We start from the raw sequence: 25,537 nt of genomic DNA, 5'->3' as shown, positions 1-25,537 counted from the left end.
AAGAACAGGTGTGGTGATTGAATCAAAAAGATGGCAGGGAGAGGGAACAGGGTTCTGAGGATTCAAAACTGAGTGCTGATTATGGGTCCAGCTCAAGTAGGAGATCTGGAAGGGGAGCCAAGTAGGGGAAGGCTTCCTTGTTAAATGTACTATTTATTGTCCTAATCAAGGCCACCAATCTAGCTTCTGCCTCTGGCCTGCTTATTGGGTAAGCTAGAGAATGTAGTGATGAATATACACACCACATAACAGGCCCACATTTCTCCAAGATGCTTCTGGAAACCCAAATGGAGATTTGATGTTTTGAGTTGCTCTCGTGCATCTCTTCCCAGGGAAACTGGCTTCGTCAGCCAGAAACATCTTCTGATATTTTTGTCCCTACCACATGGGGTCAGGTTTGTTCTTTCTGCCTCCCCAGAAATATTTAGTAGCTCTACAGAACAACTGGTGTTGCCCAAAGCCTTTGACTTGTGCCCCGCTGTCCCTATGCCATAGTGGCCAGGAACCTCTTCGTGACTTTGACCTCTGGATCTAAAAGGGACAGGCTCCCTCTACTCTCAAATTCCCAAGCTGACCTGGGGTATGGCTGGGGAATGAGGGAGAGAGCAGGGTCCCTCCTAGGGACACTTAACAGGCCCTGACACCAGTCTCCAACCAATCATGAAGTCTTATGATGGGAACTTTGGATTCTGAGTCTTTGAAGGATTTTAAGCTCTAGATACTTGAAAATCAGATTTTTGAGGCTCACAACTTTTTCTTCCTTGGGTTATTTATTCCCTGCCATGAACAGACTTGTAAAAGTCTGTTTTAAAACTCAATACCTGAATACTGAGTGTTTCCTTTTTCTCTTGCATTTCTGTTTAATCATGTTGAGGATGTGAGAATTGAAAGGATAGATTAGTGTGTGTGTGTGCGCGTACGTGTGTGTGTGTGTGTGTGTGTGTGTGTGTGTGTGTGTGAATGTATTTTCTAAAGATGGCTTCCATAGGGTCTTCCATTTACATGTTTCTCTTACAGTGTGAGACTGACACTCTTCCTATGTAGGATATAAAGAGGGTCAGTCTGGGTGAACCATTGTAGCTATCTTGATCAGAGATTTGAAAGCAGTGCTCTGTGATTTCCAAGACTAAGTTTTAAAACTGCCATGCTCTTCTGCCCACTGATTAGGGGCAATTATACTTGGCATGCACTTGTCATACTGTGAGGAAATCCAAGTCTCACGGAGAAGGTCTGTACAGGTATTCCAACCATAGCCCCAGCTAAGGTCCCAACCAGAAGATAACATTAGTCACCAGTTATGAGACTGAGGAGGCCTTTAAGATGACTTCAGCAGTACGTCTCCTTCAGACTACAGTGGCATGAGAGACACAAGTGAGAACCACCTAGCTGAGCCCAGTCAACCTCCAGAATGACAAGAGACAATAATAAACCAATTGCTCTTGTTTTAATCTGCTAAGTTTTGGGGTGATTCATTATGCAATAGAGAACTAACAGGGGGGTGTTGCTGTTGTCAATTGCTGCCTAATGGACTACCTCAAACCTATTAACTTAAAATAAACCTTTTGTTGTATCTTTCGGTTTCATGGATCCAAGATTGAGCAAGGTCTTGACTGGGCAGTTATCTCTGATCTATGATACTGGGGCTGCAGGAGGTTCTTCAATCACATCTTTGGAACCTTGATGCTCAGTGTGATCCCTTCCCCTCTGCATGACATCTTATCCTCTAGGAACTTTCCACATGGCTCGTAGTTTTCCATAGCATGGTGGTCCAGGCCAATCAGACTTCTCTCAAGCAGAATCTACGAGCCATTCATTTTAGTTCTAGGCTAAGAACAGTCAGCATCATCTCTACCAAAATCTATTCTCAAAGCTGCTAGAGGGTCAGCCTAGATTCAAGGGAGAGAGAAATCCAATTTCTTGAAGGGATTGTGGCAAAAAATGGTGACCACAGGGAACAAAGCAGAGCCTACGTGTGTATCTTAAAATGTTACTTCCTAAATTTCACACCCCTATTCTATGGGTGAAGAAGATGAAACTAAGTTGTATGGATGACCAAGGTTCTATAACTTCTAAGTACCAGCACCTGAATTCAAATTCAAGTTTGTATCAATCTAAACTGTGAACTGTTTCTACTTTGCTTTTCTTCTGTGCAAAATATAGTAAGGATACACTTTACATTGTATTTTTAAATTCTAAATTACTGTTGTTAATAAGGAAGACTGGACCCTACCCTCTACCCCAAACACACCAGTTGCAGCTCTAATTGTAGAAGATACTAAAGAGATATTGGAAATGGCCTGGCTTGGGGGATAGGCCTAGCTCAAAATCAACCCTTAGGGCCAGAAGGATAGAATATTGTAATTGGCAAGCTCAGTTAGAACCACAGGGTTTAAAAAAGCTATTCCATGAAGGAGGACCAAGAAAAATAATATTTACATGCTATTTACCCTGCATGCTGTTACTTCTCATTTATAATGATTCTGTTGCATCCTCGAAGGCTGAAAGGATCCTCCTTGAGAAGATGGGAATTTGGGGTTGGGGAGATGGGTATGAAGACATCTACATGGCTCCCATCAGCCCATCTGCAGACTTACTCTGTCTCCATTATATGTTAAGGCTGAGGTCCCTTTGGATTTCCTAGGGGTCTGATTCCTTTATACAGAAAGCAAATGGAAGCTTCTCGAAGGTGGCACTATAAGTGAACCCTTCATGCTCACGTCTTACAGACGTTGAATAAATGGGAATTGAGAACATGAAAATACCTGGCATTCTGAGTGCCAACTAAAGCATTTCCAATGAGGAAACAAAATATAAGCTCTAATTAAAACTTCTTTTTGATGGAAACTTAGTCTTTATTCATGATTTTCAGTTGCATTCCTTTTTTTCTTCCCCTAATGAAGTAAGCTGCTTTAATTTTCTTTTTAAGAATTTTATTTGGATGAGGTCAGAAATGGAGGAATTTCTCTTCCATTACTCACACGCCTTCCCAGCTGCTGGCCTCCTGTTCCCTCCACACATTCTAGGGGAGCCATCCGCCAGCCATAGCCCTGCTGTGGTGCACACCAGGCTTGACAGAGAAGCCCCTGCCCACCAGGGTCCCTGATGGCCTGGGTTCCAAGTGACTCTGAAATTCTGGAGGCTCCTGATCCCTAACAGAACAACATTTCCTCTGCCCTTTTTTGGCTTTGTATTAAGGAGTCTCTGCACTCAGTTTGGACTTTTCGATATCAAAGTCAGCACTAAAGCCCAGTGGTTTGGTTGACATTTGAGAACCCCTAAGGAAATCTTCTCTTGGAAGCCTCTGAGTCTTCTGGAAGGTTATTGATCTGTTAATGGTACTTAGCGTCTTGTCTCTTCATTTTTCTTGCCACCCAATGGAGCCCAAGGTGCCTTTGATCCCTTTTTAGGTGTCCTACCCAGTCACATCATCATGATGCAATTTTAACGTGGAAATAAAAGAGAAGAAAGGAATTTCATAAATGTGGACATAGACACATTTTAGTGAGGGCAGTCAAATAGGCATGTCTGTAGCTGGATGGTTGAACTCCAGCAATCTTGGCATCATGTAAATGAAAACAGATTTTAGCTCTGACTACAAATACAAAAGAAAAAATGCCTGCGTCCCTTCTTCTAGAAGGCATCAAAGAAAGGGACCTCGCTAGCTGAGGCTTAGAAATAAAATTAATAATCACAGTAAATAAGGGTAAGAAAATTATTTTTCTATCACATATCCTGCTAACCCCAAATCCTTTTATTTCTTCCTTTTCCATCAACATAATTTATAATTCTCCCCTCCACGTCTACTCCCTCACTCCGTGAAGATTGCTCTCCTGGGCAGCCTCCTACCCTTCACTTCTTTCTGTTCCCGGCCTCTCAGCCTTTCCTGGCTTTACCGCCTTGCTCCCTACAGGGAATTGCCTTGGTGTTGTGGCCTCTGGCTTCTGTCCTGCCATCTCCTCTGCCGCCTCCCTACCCAGATTCTGCATTCCTCCTCCCAGGTTAATCAGACCCTAGGAAGGCAGGCTGACTGGCAGAGAATGAAGCCTTTGACATCTGGCAGGTGCGTTCATGCTCAGTTCTGACACTTCCTGGCTAGTGACCTAGCCAAGATACTTAACTAGTTACTGCCTCCGACAAATGGGACTTAGCATAGCCCCTTTCTCATACATTTCTTTGAGGATTGAGATGCCTACTCATTGTAAAGCCTAGCACTGGATCTATAAAATGTACCCAAATATTAGGTGTTGCTCTTACTATGATTAGAGAATAGTTCACATCTGTGCCAACACTGCTAACGCTACTACAAATGAATGGTTTCTAACTTTGGTTTTCAGCCAAAGTCTTTACAATGTTTTTTTTCAAAGCCCTACACATTCCTGGTCCTTCTGTAATCTTTCTGACCTCAGCTCCTTCAGACTATCTCTCTGCCCTCTGCAGTGTGCATACATGTAACCCACTCTGCTGCAGACTTCCTTAAACAAGTCATGCTCCCACCTCAGGGCCTTTGAACTGGCGGTTGTCTGCCTGGAACATTCTTCTAATATCCACATGGCTGTTTGCTTCACCTCCCTCAGGTCATTGACTCAATTTCACTATTTCAGGAATGTTTACTCTGGCCACTCCATTGAAAATTATAACATCTTTTTGTATTCCTTGCCTCTCCCTTCCTCAGTTTATTTTTCCTGTAGAATTTGCCACCTTCTGACACACTGTATTTTTAAATTATTTTCTGCCTGTTTCTTCACCCTACCACATACACATGCTTGTATACTCAAGTGTAATGTTCCACAAAAGAAAGGAATTGTCTATTTTGTTCACTTCTGTATCTCCAATGCCTAGAACTAGTTCCAACACATAGTAAGTGCTCAATAAATATTCACTAAATGAATGATGGAACCCTAATGCAAACATTATTACCATAGTGAATCTTTTCCGAGTTTCCCCAAGCATGGTTAATTTCTTTTCTGAATTCCTATGTACATTCTTCAATTATAGCATTTATCACGTTGTGTTTTTATGGAAAACATATTTAAAGCTCTTAAATTTAACCAGATGGTATAATTCAAATCACGTTTTTATTTCATAGACTGAACTTCACGTAGCACAGATTTGATTGAATGATTACAAAAATCATAATGCTCAGTGTTTTTAAACTGTTTTTAAAATGCACTCACATTGTGTTCTCTGAGTTATTCCACAAAATTAAATCCAAGATTATGGAAATCTCTAAGAAAAAGCAAATTAGAAAATAAATTCCAACATACAGAGAATCTTACCTTATCCAATGGCATGGTCTCTGTTTTGACAAGACCCAAACCTTGCAATTTTGCTAGCATTTCAGGAGGAGACTTGCAAAACTCTGCCTCTGAACATATCAGCATAGCTATCTATGTGGCTGATAAAGAATCTCCAAAGTCAGGGAATGTCAAAAGTCAGTCCTGGAAGGATGTTCCTGTATAGATTTTTTTCTGAAGTGGGCCTTCTTCATCTGGGAAAAAAAAACCATTATTCATCAATGTTTCTCAAATAAAATGCTATAAATGGAAGAAAGAAAGAAAAAAGCCAGGAAGCATATGTGTCCATAAAATTCTCATTAGATCCAGAGACAGAACTAGAAAATCATCAGAGGCCTCTGGAATAAAGGTAGTGAGCAAGGATCAATATAAAAATAAAATAAATACATTTATATGACACAGATGTAATTTCAGAGCCAATATCACTGACTGGCCAATCATGTCATTCATTGCTGTCATTTTGGATGTGGTGCATATTTTAAACCATTGATTGATAGCCTGTATCTGCCACTTCCCACTGGACATTATCTTAGGACATATGCATGGGAGAAAGGACTTTTCCCAGGGGAACAGAACTGACTGCTAAGTGGAATCTTCTGTCTGTATTCCGAGGTGATAATGATCTAGGGAAACCCCCATCTGAGGTGGTGTGACAGCTGTGAATGCCTTTGACAGTGATTATAAGCTTCAGTGAATACACTGTAACCTGGGAAAGGCATTCTTGATGAGTAGGGGCTTCTGGGATGGAACCAGGATTAACATTCAGTCCTGGCTAGTAAATTTCATATCTTTTCTGCTATTATATTTGGATTTCTCCAACACAAGACAATGTAAAAAAAAAAAAATCCCTTTCCTAGTTGAACCTTATGTGTTGGAGAAGTAGAGAGAGAATGATTTCTGCTGACATGCAATTATTGGAGTTCTCTGGCCCAAGTTCTAGAGAATTGTGATTGTGCCATATGCCAGGAACTCTCAAAGTTTAAAATTTAGATTGGGGTCCAGTTTGGTCTTCCATGATTGGATCTGTGTGCTGGGACCTGTTAATGGCTTCCTTTGGGGCTATAGGTCTCATACCTATGGCTCTGTGTCCTCTGGTCTGGTTTCAAAATCCTACTCTGCAAACATCCACTTAAAATATTTTTCTTTCTTTGTGTGTTTGTGTGTGTGTGTGTGTGTGTGTGTTGGATCCTGACCCCACGAGAACAGGGACTCAAAGGTAGGATCAGTTTGTCTACTGCCTAACAGGTGCTTGGTAATTAACATGTTGGCCCCTTCTAATATTTCTGGGAGCATTCCAGTGCAAATACCTGTTGATTCCCATTAGTTGCTGATTCTAGACATGTGACCCATGATTTACTATCTCCCCCTTCCTTGAATATCTTTAGTCAAAAAGTCATGATTTTGCAAAGAATTGGTTTTCCTACTATCAAAAGATTTCTTTATTTCTTTGGCGACTATCGATGGGGCTGATCTGAAATCAACCTCTTAAAAATATCTTTGAAAACAACTTATCAAATTGTATAAATACTTCTTTGTTCTTATCTAATTCAAATTTTCAGTGGCATTTGGTCCTAGAAACACCTTGCCCTCCCCACATGCACATACTCCTCCTCCCTCCCCACCTCCCTCCTCCTTCTCCCTCTCCCTCTTTGTCTCTGTTTCTCCCTCTCCCTGAACCTGCTTCTCCCTTGGGTCCACTGAAACCACTCCTTCTTGTGACTTGCTCCCCTAACCAAAAATCTTTCACAGTCTCCTTTTGTACATTTCTCTTTTGTCACCCAGCTATTAAAAATTCCATCCCAGGTCTTGTCTTTCTTCCTGAATGAGAGTAGCCACAGATTCAGTGATCGCTTATGAGATAATTACCTCCAAATAATATATATCTCCAACACATTTCATAAATTCAGTGCCCCTGTATTTCCTTATTCAAGAAATACTTAATGATCACTCACTACACATGAAGCCCATTGGCCACTAGGATTTCCTACTAGCATTTCTCTATGTCCCAAACACATGAGAACCGAAGTTCCAAAAGAACAATTCAATCTTTATTCCTAAGCTAAATAAATGGTACTATTATCTACTTGGTCACCCAAGCAATATACTTGGGATCCATTTAAGATATCACTTTCTCCTTCAGTATCCACGGTTAACTGCCATCCACTGCTATCCCTACATGCAATCATTCCTAACAGCTATACGCTCTGACTATCCCAAATTTGTACTTTCTTCTTCACTCCCTTGACCTCCATTTGGTTTAGGTCTCCATCAGTTTTTGAGTTACTTTAATCTTCAATTTTTTCCATACTTCTGCCAGCATCAAACCTGATTGATGTATAAATTTCACCATTAATTTCTCTTCCTGCAACACTTTTGTTTCTAGATCACCTTCTGAATTAAGGTCAAGTTCCTTAGCTTGGCCATAAGACCTTTCTCCCCAACATTGTTACTTACTGCATACTCTGCTTCCTGTCCATGCTGAATAGCCTCCTGGTTCCAGTCACACCCCTTCCTACCTCTGTATCTGGACATATCTGGTCTATCTTCCCTCTGCACTGTCATTCCTCTTTAAAAATGGCATTGTAGCCTAGTGTATAAACATGAAATTTGGGGCAAGAATCTCTGATATCCAGTCTTCGACAAATTGCTTCTCTTCTTTAAGCTTTAATTTTATCCTTTTGGTTGTTGAAAGAATCAAATTAGACATGGGTGAATAAATAAATGAATTATGTATTTATTTAATGCCTACTACCTGCCAGGCCCTGTTCCAGTAACTGAAGATACAACAGTGAACAAAACCGTTGAAGCCCCTTCCCTAAGGGAATTTATATTCTATCTATTGCATAAGAAGTGAACAAGAAAGGTTACTGTTATTACTCATCCAAAGTGGTATCATCTATCTGGGGGAACATGTCGGACTAATCCCAATTTCCATTTGGACGTTGGCACTCATTTTCCATGGTCCTGTACTACTGTATATGATATCATTATTATAGCACTTGTAATGGTTAGAATTGCCAGTTATTTTTACCTTACTCACCCACAACCCTGGAAGTGGTCAGAGCCTGAGATGATTTTTTTTTCTTGTTTTACTAGCTCTGAATACATAAGAAAGCCAGTTATAAGTGTTAAGTAATGAATGAACATTTTTGGGTATGCCCAACATATTATTTTAAAATAATAACACCTACCACTAATGAGAATTTGCTGCATGCCAGCTGCTGCTATGAGCCTAAAATGCATTATGTAACTAATCCCACAAAAAACTATGAAACCAGTATTAATACACCTAACTTATAAAGAAACTAAATTTTTGAAGTGCAAAATAACTTGCCCAAATCACACAGTCAGGGAGTGGTCAGGTCAAGCCCAGGACTAGGGTCTACTTAAGTCCAGAGTTCTTACTTTAATCATGATACAATCATGGGCAATTGGAGATGTAGGACAGTGGTTTACAAACAATTTTAAGTAAACCTGTGTGCATAAAACAAAGGTTGAAAACACAGACATGCAATGAGGTTTTAGCTACCCCTTGGCCTCTACCGTAATCTCTGTAACTTCTTCACCCTGCCAGTGGCCAGAGAACCAGAAGCAATTTAAAACTGTCTAGTCTCAGTGTTACAGCCTCTTCCAATTTTGTCCATCTTTGGATGAACCTCTCTTAGGTGAATATTTTGCCTCTAGATGTCTTTCCTTTTCTAGCCCCTCTACAAGATGGTGTCTGGAGGACTGAATAGGGATGTGGGGCTTATAGAAACACAAAAGGTGAGGGAGAGTAGGGGCCTCCAAGTCTCATGCTGGTTCTTAGGTTTGCAATGTGAGTGTGCAGAGGAGGAGCTATTCTGACCCCCTTCAGGAGCATTCTGTTGGGGCTCTGTGCTACACTCTTGAGCTGCAGTCTCTTCCTGCACAGGCCTAGCAGTGTGTAACTTCCTCAGAGATAGCTATTTCTCTTTTTTCAGCTCTGACTACAAAGTTTCACCCTATGGACCTAGGTTAAAATATCCCTTTGCCTCTGTTGTAATGAAGCCCCCACTGCCACCACCACTGTCATAAACTCAGCTCTCTTATAGCACCATCCATTCAACCTCCTACTTGATTCCCTGCTGGGCAGACAGAAACTTCTAGATACCTGCCACAGGTCATGCTATTCCACTTCAGAGTCAAACCTACTCTCTTCCTCACCATACCAAACCACCATGAACCTGCACCTGATTAGAGAAGGGAGGTCTGTACTATGAGGGCCGTACATTGTTAGGAAAGATGGGAGGGAGGTCTTACTGTGATGGGCTGCAGCTAACTTGGGGGAGGGAGAGAGTTGCTGACCCATTTTTTTCAAGGTGGTTGTTTCCTAGATTCTCAAATATGGAAATGAGGTAAAAGAAAGCCCTTAGTTTTGGCTTGGCATTCAGCCTATTTTTTTTTTTTTTAAATCCCCAGACCTATTTTGTATTTTTAGAGACTGGGTTTCACTGAGTTGCTTATTAGTGCCTTGCCATTGTGGGGAGGGGGGGCTGGCTTTAAACTCTCAATCCTCCTCCCTCAACCTCCTTAGCCACTGGGATTATGGGCATGCACCACTGTGCCAGGCATGCACCACTGTGCCAATTTTTAATTTTTTAGTTGTAGATGAACACAGTGCTTCACACATGAGAGTAAAGCACTCTCCCACTGAGTTACAACCCCAGCCCATCTTCAGCCTATTTAATGTCTCCCTTCTAAAGTAAGCCTGGTGGCCTGTAAATGGGAGAACACCACTCTTCCTATCTTTATCTCATCCTTCTGAATACTCAGTTGGGTCTGGAAAGGATGGGATCCCTCCTCCCCTTTCCTGCCTTTTCTGTGCTTTCTATGTATCTACACCATCCTCCTTCCCAAACTGGAATTTGCCCTCCTTTTTTCCCCTGGGCTGAACTCGAGAATGGCTGCCAGGTAACCTGATTTATGGGGAGAGGAATGAAAACACATCTGTTTAATATTTTCAAATTATTACCCCTGTTACCTCTGCATCTCTGAGGGTAATCACTGGTCTCTGGAGCTCTCTGGGTCCCTTTATAGTAGTGTGGCTCAGAGCAAGCATAGAGGAAGATTTACAAGGGCTCTTAAGATACCTCCCCTCACCTGACTTAATATCCCTCCCTTTTCAGCCTATCAACCAGACTCTTGGCCATCATATCTACTTTCATGAGCAACCTAGAAACAAAGTGAGAGTATTCAATCCACAAAATTAGTGGGTATAATTAATGAAGTATAATGAATTCTGTCAGATTTAGTCCTTATGATAACGTTGGTTATGTCCAACATAATACTTAAAAAGGGGATCATGGAAAAGTTAGCTGAAGATTCCTAATCGAGAAGGCATACCCAAACATGTTGAATATTTGATTTGTAGACTGTGCCTTTCAACTTTAAACTGTCCCCCCAAAAGGGGAAGCTTTTATGAAAGAGAACCAATTAGTAAGGAAATTGACAACAGTGGTAACAGAAATAGTAAGAGGAAGCATGGTTCTCTGCAGTAGTGAGTGCATTCTGTGCCCCTTTAGCTCATTGTGCAATGTGAGACTTGGTATGTATCTCTTGTATTTAGATTTTTATTTGGGTACCTTGTTAAGTCTTAGGTCAGAACTGGATCCTGACTGTATGAGAAAGAAAAAATTCTCCTGTAAATGGGGATGTACATGAAGGATCAACTTGTGCACTGTGAACTAACTGGAGAAGCAGAATAAAATTATTAAAAAGAATAGCCTAAAAGGAGAGAATAAAATAGAAATAAAAGGGGCCCCCCTTGTTTGAAATTATCATTACCATCTGGGTTGTGAAACATTTGATTCCAATTCCAGAAGCTTGATACCAGAAATAACTTATAACCAGGGACATATGCCGGGGAATTGTCAGGAATGACAGAGTTTTTACTTGTTTTTAATATCTGTATCACAAAATAATGAAGCTGATAAAAGTATACAACATTGGGGAGGAATGAGCCATATCCTAGGACTTTCTGCCATACACATTCTTGTTGTGTCTTTCATACCCAAATTCTTCTTCCCTTTCCACCCCATGAAAGTTAAAAACTTGTGATAAGTAGATAATTCTTCAGACTCTCTTCTCTGGAGGAAAGTACTGGACATATTTGGGGTCTATTCAAAATCTACAATCCATGGATTTTTGCACAGTACTTTGCAATGCTATCTTTCACAGTGGTCATTTTGGATGTGATTCTTGATTCCTACCTCAATATATAATATTGGAGTAAACATTATAGACAGATCACTACTATTTAGTCTTATAAAAATTTTTTAAAAAAAGCATGTCACTTTTAAGTTCCAGTTCACCCCTTCCTGTATGACCTTCAGCAATTTACTTAAATCCCACTAGTTTATTCATTTTAAAAAATGGTTAATACTATCTTACTCATGGGCAATGCATTGGAAAACAACATTTCAACAGCTCGGATGTTAAGAGCTTCCAAATACTAAATGAGGTGATCGCTTATTTAATTCACATGGAAACAAAATAAATGGCACAGAATCAATGATCTGTATCAGAAGGCAGTCTAAAGAATTTGAATCTGAGGGTCCTGGGTAACTGTGATCTTATAAAACAGTGGTTATTTTTAAAAACCCTCTTTAGGGATTCTTTATACAGAAAATCTCGTAATTTATGGTCTTTGATCCTCACATCATTAAAGGCTACATTGATTAGAAGGAAATACAGCTTATTAGGCTTTCAGATTTTTTGCTTGAGGAGGTTGCTGCTTTGAAGAGTAAGGGAGGAACCTAGACATTTTTTAACCCCTGTAGCAGATACCTTTTCTTGAAGCTGGCCACTAGGCCTTTTTTGGATTTTTTCCTGAAACATGCCCAAGTTTAGTTCTGATGGCATAAGAACTTGGTATTGAAGGAGTTAAAGGGTCTCCCACACCCCTTTGCATGAATCCTTCTTTTGTGTACACAGCTGCAGTCGGAGCACGGGTCGGAAAGGAAATGGTTAGAGGAAGAGCTGGTTTTCAGACAAGGCAAGTCTGCGAGGGGGGCTGCGGGGTGGCCTGGGGTTTTACATGCCAGATGTAGGCCTGCCCGGTGCCTGCCTGGAGCGGCTGGCGTGGTCACGCCGCGGCCCTGTGTGAATTGAGGCGAGGTGATGAGTTAGCGGGTTGCTATGGCGACCGGCCGGTCACGTGACCCGAGTGCTGTGCCGGCGCTCTGACGTCAGCGGCCGGGAGGGCGGGACACAGGAGGGCGGGGCGGGGCGGGAGCTGAGCGGGGAGAAGCGGGCGAGCAGGCGGCAGGCACGGTCCGTGTGCTGAGCAGGCGAGCGAGCGGGAAGACGCAGCCACCTTCCTCACCAGCCAGCCCACAGCGGTTTGTTCCCTTTCTTGGGAGTGCGCCAATGCCTGGGCCGACCCAAACCCTGTCCCCAAATGGCGAGAACAACAACGACATCATCCAGGATAACGGGACCATCATTCCTTTCCGGAAGCACACTGTGCGCGGCGAGCGTTCCTACAGGTAATGGGGCTGGCACCAGGGCAGCGCTGGGCCGGGGACCCTGGCTGGGGAGCAAGGAAATCCGGCCGTTATATAATGGAACAGATACTGCCCGCCACCCGGGCTGCAGACGTGCGTTTGTGAAGGCGGTTGCAATCATTTGGTATCTGTTTTCGTGTGTCATGTTGGGTATGCATCGAGGCTTCACGATTGCAGATGGGAAGCATTTTGTGAATAGGTTGGCTGCCTGCAAGGGGTCTCCCTCCATCTCTTCCCTTCCACATTGATAAAAATGCATGCTATTTCCCCCCCCCCCTCTCCAAAGGGAGACGGGCTGTAGCACTTCCTTTCCTCTTTCCCTTTTAGATTTTAAAGGAGCCATGAGGTAGCGGTGCCTAAAGGCAGAAAACAAATGGGTGGGTGTCGAGAGAAAAACGTTTGTGCTTAACCTGGAGAGTGTGCAGGAAAGATGGAATCCTCTAGATTAAGCTGCAGTCTGTGATGTTAAACCGCCAGATTGATGGAGCTTTGTAAGAATTCTGCTCGCTGATTGGTGCAAGGATTGACAGCAGAGGTCACAGTGTCAGACATTCACCAAAATTTTCTTCATAGAACCCTAGGTTTATTAGAAAGAGACTAGACTGCAATGAATCTGAAAAAAATTTGGGCGCTGTTATGTATTTTCTTAGGAGTTTATGGCCTCCGCATGGGTGGGGGAGCCCTTCCTTCTTATTGACAGTAGAAAGGTAATTCCTGGTATTTTGCTGAGGTCTGATTTGAGGATGGAATGATCTTGGTCATTGTATTGTGAGCCTTTTGATTAATGAGCTTGCCTGTATGGTTGGCATCGTTTTTTACATTAACATATCTGGCAATATGTTCCCATAGATAAGCTCATTAAAATTGTTTGCATTGTTTGATAAGGATAACAATGTAATGGAGAATGCAGCTAGGGTCTTAGGCAGCTCAAGGCCAGACTTAAAGAGAGACTGATAGCTTCAGTCATATTTCCTCAGAAGTTCTTTTGTACTGGGTTAGTTATTTTTAAATGTTACCTTGATAACCACGAACAATGCTTTTGCTTTGAAGCAGAGCACACATACCTCTAAAGCGCATCCTCTCAGCTAGTGAGCAACAGGAAATAACTCTTTTTTTTAAAAGACTTCATCTAAACATTCAGATGGTTTTACAAATGGAATATTCTGTGTATTTAAACATTATGTATCATAAAATAGGGTCAAAAGCATCCCACTCCCTTTCTGTTTTACCAAAGACACATACTGTTTGTTGACTCAAAGAAAAAATTATAAGCAACCTTTGCCCTGTCATCTCTGGCAGTTACATAAATACTTGGAGTTAATTTTGGCTGTGCCCATGAGGTCACCCAAATCCCATGCCTTATGGTTCCAATGAACGTGTTGACATGGTATCCTTACAGATTTCAAGTGCTTGTTATTCTTTTATTGTAAACCAAAATTGGTCCAAAACTTCTAGGACTCCCCTTTTACAGACCCAGTGGTTAGAATGTTGGGCACCTTCTTACCTTTCTCCTCTGTGAACATCCCAAAGCCTAAAAATTGGATTTAAAAACAAAAACTTGAATGTTCTTTTAAAACACATTCATTTGAAGTTGCCTTATACGTAATACATTTGATGAAGCCCTCACTTTTTAAATGACTTAATTCCTGCTATGTTGGTAGCAGTTGCTTTTTAAGATGGAGTTCCAATTTTACCACGTGGGCCCAAGGAAGTTGCCTAGTTAAGTTTTATTACTCATATGAACTAACTTGAAGTGGCAATGGAAAATCACTTGACAGAAAGGTTAAATGTAACCTTCTTGTGATAAATTATTGCTTAATAATACAATTGCATTTACTTCTTTAATTCAATCTGTTAATGATTTCCATTTCCTCAATTATTTCCATTTTGCTTGATGTGTCCCAATAACAGTACCTGAGATTATATAAAAAACAAAACTAAATTTTAATTATGACTGACTGAACAAATTCTTAAATCAGAGCATCATTGCATTTGTATTTTATATAATAGGGTTACTGGATGCTATAGCAAGAGATGCTGTAGGTTAAATGAAGATGGAAGCCTCCAAGATTGCATTTGTATTGTTATTCAAAGGGTGCACTTGGAGACAAATACACTGGGTGTTTTCCTTGGTCTGCTTCTCTTTCAAAGTGGATGACCAATGTAATATAACTACCACTTATTTTTTTGGAGAGTCATAGGGAAGGAAAAATGTGACACTTTTTTTTTTTTTTTTTCTAAATGAAGGAAGCATTCCATCATTATTTTGGCATCCCAAGACTGGAATAATATAGCCATTTATTTGCTGAGGAAACTTGGAAGGCAAATTGAAAACCATAATAGAAATTTAACCAAATAAAAGTTTTACTTTGGCTATAGGCTTGGGATAGCACTCACCAATGAAATGTGCTTGGAAATTCTCTTTGGTGACACCTGGGGAACCTTGGGGAGCCCAGGGCCCTAGCTAGACCAGAAACAATTCTGTTTCTTGGCTGCTTTACTAACTCCTAGGTAGGCTTCCAACAGGCCCTTTATCTTAGGCTTTTTTATCTACCTTTGCTTCTTACATATAAGGATATGCAGTCCCATTCTTTGAGATGTTGTGAGATTGACTTCAAACATTAGAAACAAAGAATCTCTTAAAAGAGCTATGTAAATATGAAAAGAATGCTGTTATTACTGAGAAGTGATTCTTTCGGGTACTCTTGGACAGGAACACACCTTACCTTGCTGGCAGCACAGATGAGAGGAAACGAGAACAGGGCAGTGCCCCTGAGCCCTGATGTTGGACTTGTGGTCACTCTTCTATTTTTATAGCATATGTACCAGATTGTTCACAGGTGAAAGTCGGATATGGTCCCTGACCCAGATCTTGGAACTCAGGTGTCAGTGTAAACAGAACCCATTTTCACAGCTTGGAGTAGAATAGGAGGCAAATCATTAAGGAAGCTAGTGTGCATTTGATGAGAAAAGCAAGTTTCCTTTATAAAATGACTCCTGAATTAGTAATTTCAATGGAAAAGAGCCAAGTGCCAAAATGGCTCAATCCAGTCGTGTGCATGTTTTCCCGCTCATGTCCACTGTCGTGTTATCACCTTCTCTGCCCCGGCTTCCTCACGGTACTGAGGAGCATTAGAAAGCCATATATTTTAAGAGTTGCTTAAAAAAATAAATGTGGTGAGGGCCATCTGAGGCGACACTGTTGAATTCACAGAGCGAATGAGTAGTGCTCTGAGTCTCCCTGGAGAGGATCCTCCCCATAGCTCTGTTTCGTGCAGATGCTAGTTGAAAAGGAGATTTATTAACTGGCCCTCATGGCATCTTTGTTCACATATTCCAGGCTTTTGAGAATGCATGTGTAAGGCTAGAGGACTGTTTTAAAATGGGTGTTTGAACATGTAACTACAATAGCATGTTTTCTGAGTACTTAAGGGGGAAAAAATAAAAAGATTACCTGGCCCCAGGGGATAGACTGTAAAGAATGGCAAAACTAAAATACAAGCTTAAAACGTTGACCTAAAACATCAGGTTATGCCAATAAGAAAAAAAAAATGAGCTGTTTCTAAGGAAGACAGAGAACTGTCATTTGTATAGACATATAAAAGATGGAGGCATGAAAATGTGTTACACTCACTAGAAGCTATCGTAACGTGGCTTACTTTTGCCAGAACATAGATTTCAGATCACGTTCGCCCAAAGCAATAGCTATAGACAGCCAAAGTCTAACTTCACGTGCGTCCATTATGTACCTATTAGTACCATCTGGGTTTAATACTGCCAAAGGAGGTTTCGGAAAATAATGATTTGGTGTTTAATATTTTTCTTAGTGTTTGTAAAAGTCAGAGAGTTACTTGATGTTTTGCTAGGTGCCCAACTTTGGAACTGCTTTTCAGGGTCCTCATCAGAGCTTTTGTGAATGGGATGGTCTTTGGTGCCCTTGTCCTTGGGGAGAGGTCCACCCCTGCTCTGTAGCTTGTTGTCCTAGTATCTGTTTACAGTGCATGATCTTAGCAGAGCAGTTGTGTGAGATTATACTCTAGAATTAGAAGGTTGATTTCCTTATGCAGCATCTTTTCTGTGTTTATAGGTCTCCTATCGAAGCTGAAGTAAGTCCTTAGATTAATTAAGTGGACAGAAAATATCAGGTCTAATCTAAATATTCCATTTGGGTCAAAGAACTAATTCAATAAATATTTGAGAATATACTCTGGCCAAAGTCTGTGCTAGGTGCCCCTTAAGGACCTTGAATTCTAGTAAAGTCAGATATAAACAGCTCATTTTGTGGCAAATTTACATTGCTGTCAATATTTTGCTTAGTCTGATAGCAAAAGTGGTTTGCATTTCCTGTGCTCACAGTGACTCAAAGTAAGTAAAGATATTCTCAAGGAGAGTATGCGGTAGGAAGCTAAAAGTTGGTGTGGGAAAGCAAGTATATTGGTGAAAAGAGCATAGGCTATAGAATCAGAGTTTTCTCATTGGCCTGGCCAGGTGCATGGTGGACAATGGTGGGGGAAAAAGGCAGGAGCATTGAAAGATAGACTGGGTAGTGGGAGCCTAGAAATAGGAAACTGCAAGTTTATTACCTGATGGATAGGATAATGGGGATAGAGGTGTGTTCTGGAATGGTCTGCTGTTTTGAAATGAGAGTTAAAAGGAAAGTAGTCTACCAGTGTTCATCCATTCAGAAGGGCCTGGAATTACTTAGGGAATAAGTAATTCTCACTGGTACTATGAGAGAATTCCAGACCCCTAGTGTGCAGGGATCAGGGTAAGGTAGATAGATGGATGTTCCCTGGCTCAGGACATCTCTCCCTGTGTAGAAGGACTTCATAAAGGCACTGGTACTTAGGTCAGACAGTGGTTTTTAAGGGGTGGCTAGTGTGGAACACTTACACTGTTCTGATACTCCCAAACCCAGAAGCAGGGTGTTTGGCACTTCACTTTGAAGGATCGTGTCACAGGAGCTACAGATGTGGCTGGTGAAGCTGCTTAGAATTCTCCATAAGACCCTGGGCCAGTTCCTCACAGTTAGAAGGCATTACCTTGATGGCAGCTCCTGAAATGGACTGAGAGTTTACCCTGGGTCATATTTCTAAATTTTGTCAGTTTTACTTTAAATTGATTTGTCCTTCTCCTGTGAAAAGTGAAATATGTTAAAATATATGTTAGAATCTCTTTCATTCTTCTTAACTTCTGGGTATCTTTCAGTTATCTGCTTCTGGAACCCTAAATTTAGTGTCATACTCAGCCAATATGTTAAATGTTATTTCACTAAGCCCTTTAGCTTATCATACTCCATGAACAACCCATCGGTAACTACAATCCTGTTTCTTAGCTCATTTTAAAATTCTGATTACTTATCTTAATGTTTCCAGCCCTTGGTGTTTGTTCATTGAGAGACTCCTTTCAAAACACAAACCTACAATTCACATAGGGGGAAAAAAATGTATGACTTTTGCCTTAATGAAGCAAATACAGTTTTGTGAAATGTATCTCCAAAGATACTAATTTATTTTAATGAAAATAAATCATTAGTAAGGTAAAGATCAAGCAGTGTTTTATAGGCCACTAAGAAATAATTTCTTTATAGGTTACTTAAAAAAAAATACTTGTACATTTTCAGTTTCAAATCTCCCTAGACTAATCAGGATTTTACTCACTTGAATCAGGACAGACTTGCTTAAAGTATTGTTTTGCTTTTGCTTTGTTGTGTTTTTAAAGGATGTTGATGACAGATACCTGGAATGATGGAGCTGATGGCTGCTTTTAGTGATGGTATCCTTTAATGCTTAGCTAATGTAGAAGAAACTTGTTCAGCAAAACCTCAGTCTTTCTATGATTTCTAGGCCTTGCTTGGTTCTGGCAGGTAAAATGATTCTGCCCATCAAATCTGATTTTGGCCATGATTTTGGAACAGAGAAGGAATAGGCCAAGCGATCTAAGAAGGGAGAGTACAGACATTGTGTGCGTATGCACGTACACCTGTGCACTCGCTGGTGGAAGTCTATAAACTTGTGATCTTTTTCCAGCATGTCGTTTTGATAGAGAGACTGCACTTCCTAAAGGCATTGTGGCTCCCTATAGCATTTCATAAGGAGACTTTGTGGAGGTTTGAATTTTAACAGTGCACGAGTCGATCCTGAAGTTAGTGGCCAGTTTTTGTTATTGCATAGCCTAAAAGGGCAGTGTTCTTCTTGGGAGGCACACTTTAGATTTCTGTAAACCCATTTCATTTTCTTAGGAGTAGTGTTTGTTTTGTTTTGTTTTGCCTTAAAGACATTAATTCCTTGTTCTTAATTTAGTGTGGGCCTACCCTGGCAAAGCCCTGGGAGGTAATTCATCAGAAATGCCAGAGGCATTGACATCTCTGGGAGGCTTTCATGTTCATAGTTATTCTCCGATTGTAAACAGTGGTATGCTTCATTTAAGAGCCCTCTGTGATTCCCAGCAAGGTTTGCATTTGGTGCCCCACAAATTGGGAGAAAATGGAACTACCAAAATAACAGGGTATACCCCTCCTCCTGCCTTCCATCTACTTCCTTTTCGAAATGACCAAACATGTTTCAGCTTGCTAAAAATGGGAATTTTAAAAAATTCCCACTTTTGGAGTTTAGACCATTATCGTTATATGTAAAATTCAAACCACAATTGTTCATTCAGCAAACTTAACCCAGTTCCTTCTTTATGCCAGTCCCCATGCTGGGCCCTTGGAATACAAAGAGGAATGCAGAACCCTTCCTGGAAGGAGCCTCTAGAGGCCTGGGTGCAAGGCAGAGAGTGCTGGTGGGAGGGGTCTGAGAGGTGGGGTTCCCACACCTGGCCAGACAGCACCCAGAGTCTGTCTGGTTTTTTGTTTTTTGTTTTTTTTTTGGAGTATTGCTGTTGTTGATTCAGAAGTCTTCAGTTAGTGTTCACTTGTCATAATAAAATAACTTTGTGATTACTGTGCTTATACTTGGTAAGGGCAAAATTATCCTCCTTTAATTTTCCAAAACCTTTCAGAAACAAAGCAGGTAAGGATAAACTATGTTTGTGTTGTACACCCTACCATGGCCTCTATATATGTTTATTAACGTAGACTTGAGGTGCAAATTTGAGCATTGTTGAATGACTTTTGTAGCAGAAAGGTCACATCTCCCTTACAGAAAGCCACTTGAGGTAAAAATAAAAGACTTATCTATTTTGATCCCTCAATTTTTATGAGATGTGTATTGGCCACCACTAGGTTAAAAATAGTGCATTATTGTTTACTGACTTGTGTGTAAATAGGAAAGTGAGACTATCTCCATATTCACTTGATGTACTGCCTAGAGAAACTGAAAACATAGAAACTTTATAAAAATGAGAACTGAGCAAATTAGTTGCTAGGTGCCTTTTTATGTGTTCTTTTTTTCCAAAAAGTTGAAGCTATATAAATGCATTGCCAAATCAATCAGTGACGTGTCATTTAAGCACTTTAATAGCATGGATTTTAAATTTCAATGAGTTTGAGTTTTAATGAGTTATACATGTTGAACTGTTAGAAAACATCTCAAACTATTCATGGACTTGGGAAATCACATGGAGAATAGTAAACGTTTGCCTAATGCAAGGACCATTCTTACATTAAAGCATCATAAGTTGCAGATGAACTGTGCTCTCCCGGCATCTGCCCCGTGCAGCCACTGAGGTTTCACACATCCCTGGTCCACATTCTGTTTCCTTCTCCCCAGCTCACACACTGGAGCGGCCTCTGTTGTTTCTGGTGATGTGTCCAGCCTGCTTAGTATGCTCCGTGAATCCTGCTCTAACCGCAAAATAATCCTCTCTGAGGATTATTTTTCAATATCCTCTTTGCGGTTTTATTTTCTTCTCATTTATTGAGCACCTGCTGTTTGTCAGGTAACGTGCAGGGCCTTACCACAGTGAGATTACAGGTAATTGCTATTTTTTAGACACTCTTGACTGCAGCCCCTGCCTCTTGCAGCTGGCCTAAGCTCCCTTCTTAGTGTAGTTAAGGAGTAGTATTTGCCCTTCGTGTAACCCCCACCCCCAGATCCTGTGATGATGGCCAGGAAACCAGCCATCTGCATTCACCATGCCTCCCCATGGCAGCCTCCTCACCCACCAGGCTGGTAAAGTCTGCATAGACCCCAGGGAGACTGACCAGTTGGGGAAAAACAAAGAGGAGGAGAGCTTCGCATACATTATCCTTGCTGTAGGGACCTGCTCACAGCAACTGTGAAAGAGACTTGTGACCTGAATGCCTCTTCTAGAAAAGGAGGAGGAGAAGACGGGGTCACTGGTGAGGGTGGGAGGCAGGCACATGCTTCCTGCAAGAGAGTTTCTTGGGATGAAGGTGTCAACCTCCCTTCTCCTCATCTCTCTCTTTCTCTTTGTTCCTGGGCAGAGTAAATCTGCCACTCTAACCCTTGTTCTTCAGGGAAGGAAGAAAATGATAAGTGCTTTGTGAGCCTAGGCAGGGATCTGGTGACAGGAGGAAATGGGACCAAAGAGGCCCTCCCCAGTCTCCTGCTGGGGCCTGGAATGCACAGGAAGCAGGTTTGGTGTTTGGAAAGCTGCTTTTTCTCTTCCTGGAAGTTGACAGAATTGTCATCCCACTGACTTTAAGGTGTTCATATTAATTGCTCAATTTCCAGCCTGTATGAAGAGCGTCTTCCTCTCACTCCTGTTCAAAGGTTGTTCTGGATGGAAAAGATGGCCTGGAGCATCCAGCACCTCCTTTGTTCTTTCACATCATGACCCAAGATAAGCCTGATTTTCCTGCTGTGTATGTGGAATAATAACAGCACCAACTTCACATGGTTCTTATGTGGATTAAATGAGATAGAGAATGTAAAATACACCAAGTGGTGTCTGGGTATAAAAGAAATTCCTTAAAGAATGTTAGTATTATTGCTTGTAGTTTAAATCTACTCTTTTACCTTGTCTTTATAGTCATCTATGATTTTTTTGTTCTAATTACCTGATATGATACCTGGCATATAACAAATGTTTATTAAATATCCAGGTCGAATCTAGAAAAATTCAAACAGGGTTTATATTGTAGTCTTCCCCCCATCAACTTTGTTAAGAACTGATGTCAGTATCATCGAAGTAATGCATCCATAGCAATTTTGTCTGCAGTCCATTACTCTTTATCACCGAGTAGTATTCCATCATATGGTAGTGCCATATTTTGTTTATCCATTCAGCAGCTGATGAACATTTGAGTTGTTTCTAGTTTTGAGCAGTTATGAAAAAAGCCTCCATGAATATTCATGGACAAATCTTTGTGGGGACATGTTTTTGTTTCTCTGGGGTAAATGCCTGAGAGTAGAATGATCAGATGATATGGCTGGTGTTGAATTTAAGAAACTACAAACAATTGTTCAAAGTGGTTGCACCATTTTAGAGAGTCCATTCCCTGTCTTTGGCAACACTTGGTATATCAGTGTTTTGACTTTTGACTGTGTTTGTGGGTGTGTAGAGGTATCTCACTGAGATTTTAATTCATATTTTTCTGATGACTAATGATATTAGTCACCTCTTTGGTGAAATGTTCAAATCTTTTGCCTATTTTAAAAAAAAGTTAGGTTGCCATATTGTTATAGGAGGACTGTAAAAATATATTCTGTATGCTATAATATGGTTTTGAAGTAAATTTTAATATATATGGGTCTTATATTCTGAACCTGAATATAAACCTCTCCAGAAAAAGGATAGTTAATTTCTACCTGGTCTTGTCCACAAAGACCTTTATAGCAAATAGATCACAGTCTTTTAAGTTCCCTTGTCTGACATGCTTGGGACCAGGAATGTTTCTGAATTGGGAATATTTCCATAGGCTTTCCTGGAAGAGCCCCTCTAATAGAAGATGTTTTGAGCATCATATCGATGTTCCAAAAATTAGATGCCTCCTTATTTTTAAATTCTGGAGCATTTCAGAGTTTAGGTTTGGGGAATAGGGATGTTCAATCTATACATACTAAACAATTGTAATAAAATATGCTGCAAAGTAGTAACAAAACAATTATTTTAACTCAGAAAAAAATTGTAAGTCCACTTTAAAAGTTTCATACGTAAGTTTTAATATAGGACCTGAGTTTTCTTTGGGGTTTTAATAAATATGAAGCACTCTTAATTTTGTGGAGAAAGCTATAATTATGTACATGCTCTTTTCTTATTTCATGTCTTCTTGATGCTAGATCAAATGTCCCATTATTAAGTTTAAGAGAAAAATGTGTATAAATTTTTTTTTTCTTTAAATGTGACAAGGAACAATTTCATGGTTTTAAAATCTTACCCAGGATAACTAAGCATTAAATGCCTCCTCATTTTTAAATTCTGAGACAGACATGCCCCAAATCTACCTGACTGTTTGCATTCTGTTTAAGTTGGTGGGTTTTTTTTGTTCTTGCAAGAGTCTCTTAGGAGGTTTACATGGAAGGATCTACTGAGGGTCCCTGTTATCTTGACAGAGTGGCCTACTTGTTTTCAGAATCAATTTGGGAATCTCTCCAGCAAAATCCCAGTATCTTAACCACATATGTTTCAAAAATCTAAAGATACTGTAAAATGTAAATTCATGTATGATTTCACGAACAGCCTGGACCTACTGAGTAGATTTTGTGCATGTATCTTATTTCCTTTATCATTTATTCATAATGGCTGCCAAAATCTTCAGGCCAAACTTCAGGTGAATTACTACCTTCCCTGAAGGCAGCAGTCTCTTGCTCTCCAGACTGGTTGGTGATGTTCTGTGTTCTGATTGGGACTGAGCAGGCCACAGCCACTTGAGGATCAGTGGAGAGCTGAGACTGTTCCTTTGCTTTAACTGAGGAGGTTCCATGAAAGGAAGCCAAATACTATTAGACAGGACATCCTGTGATTCCCTCAGTTTACGATGTCCAAGGACAGGACTTTTTTAAAATAAGATGATTGCTTGCTTCCTTTCCTGTTAACTAGGGAGCCCCGACTGAGGATGTCCTTTTGGGATTTAGGCTCTCTAGCAAACAACTAACCCCCATAAAAGTCACTTGAAGACTCATACATTGGAAAAATGTCCATGTCTTTATATGTGAGCCAGTGATCATTTGGTCTGTTAGCATTTAAGCAACCACCAATCCTGTTGTCTTGAAGAAATAATCCAAAAGAAGGGACATGATCAAAGTAAAAGTTCTTGGAATTAACCATGCTAAAATAAAATTTGAGAATTGGGTATATTGTGGCATGCCTACACAATTAAGTACAGTACAAACATGTGAAGAAGATATGAGAAATGTCCACAAATAACAGAAACAATCTGATTGCTTCAAAAGTATGTATGGATTTTCTTGGTCTCCTAGAGCTTCCATGACAAATTTTACAAACTGGGTGGTTTAAAATGCATCCTCTCTGAGTGCGACTAGAAGTCTAAGACCCAAGGTATTAGCAGCACCATGCTCCCTCTGAGGGCTGGGGAAGAAGCCTGTCTGTCTCTTCCTGCTTCTGCTGGACCATGTGTTTCCTGGCTTGTGGTCTCATCACTCCAGTCCCTACGTTTCATTACCCCACACCTTCTTCCACTTGTGTTTTTACACGGCTGCCTTTGATTAGGACACCCACCCCCATCTAACATGACCTCATCATATAAGTACATCTCTAACAACCCTGTTTTCAAATAAGGTCTTATTCTGAGCTTCTAAGTAGACATGAATTTGGAGGAGATGCTCTTCAGCTCTGTGTATAGATATATGTGTATGTAATGGGTCCTTTTTTAATATGTGTATATAAAAAATACATATATATACTTCCCTACCACACACACGGGAGAGGTTTAGAAAGAAACAAATGTGTTAGAGTAGTGCAATAATATGGATATTTTTAATTTTTTTTGTGTTCCACTTTTCCTATAGTGAAAATGCATAATTTTTAATATAAAATCTATTTCTTAAAATGAAAAGTAGCACCTCAACATGTTATTTTTAATTTTTTAAAATTTTTTTTGGTTGTAGATGGACACAATACATTTCATCTTGGGCAAGCACTCGACCACTGAGCCACAACCCCAGTGTTTTCTGTTTACCAGCATCCTACCTTGAATTAGTTATTTCTTTGCCTTATCAAACCATTAAGGAGATAATTTAACCTTAATTTTAAGTAAAAATTAATGCTCTATAGCATATATGCACGTGTAAATATATGTAATTAGTCAGTGGATGTTTTATGGTATTAAATAAACATTTATCATGCTTACTATTATGATAATTATAGCAATAGCTAAGCCTGAAATAACATAAAGTAAAATAGTATTTGAGACATTGAGTCAACCCATGTGATATCAAGTTTTTAGTTTAAGTTCAGAAAGCCAAAAAATGGATATGACTGTTACTCAATTGCTGAATGGAAAGCTAATTACTATAATATGATTTAAATACTCTTAAGTCACATTAATCCTAGGAACCTAGAAACGAGACATGGCAACTGGATGGAGGCACTTAACCAGATTTATGAATTTCATCTGTTCAAATTGGCTCAAATACTGAGTACCTTTTAACACGTATCCACTCTAGAACGGACTTCATCTGCTCCCTCTGTGTGTTCTTGAGACAGTTTTGTCTATAATATCATCTCTAGCTATGTAGTCTCATAAGTAATTTCCTTTCTCAATTATCTTTGAATGTTTTCTTGTCAATTATCGTCTATCTTTAAGAATCCCAAGTTTAATAAAGCACTGACATCAGTGGAGACCACTAA

The 25,537-nt window shown here is 40.3% G+C and overlaps 1 protein-coding gene across 3 annotated transcripts in view; it reads left to right on the top strand.

The window, feature by feature from the left end:
- The window catches only part of Mapre2 (microtubule associated protein RP/EB family member 2), a 150,911-nt gene that overhangs the window by 46,201 nt on the left and 79,173 nt on the right, over positions 1-25,537 (top strand). For 2 of the 3 annotated variants that reach the window (XM_076836951.2, XM_076836949.2), the window contains exon 1: positions 12,563-12,802. The exons of the other annotated variant lie outside the window; for it this stretch is intronic. In XM_076836951.2, the coding sequence (XP_076693066.1) occupies positions 12,715-12,802 (88 nt within the window). In that variant the 5' untranslated portion in view covers positions 12,563-12,714. Of the gene's footprint in view, positions 1-12,562; positions 12,803-25,537 lie in introns of those variants that run through there. 3 annotated transcript variants of the gene reach the window in all.

This window comes from Callospermophilus lateralis, chromosome 17 (assembly GCF_048772815.1).
Source record: "Callospermophilus lateralis isolate mCalLat2 chromosome 17, mCalLat2.hap1, whole genome shotgun sequence".
Classification (NCBI taxonomy): domain Eukaryota; kingdom Metazoa; phylum Chordata; class Mammalia; order Rodentia; family Sciuridae; genus Callospermophilus; species Callospermophilus lateralis.
The sequence above is the reverse complement of the archived record's forward strand: the minus strand, read 5'-3'. Positions and strand labels throughout refer to the sequence as shown.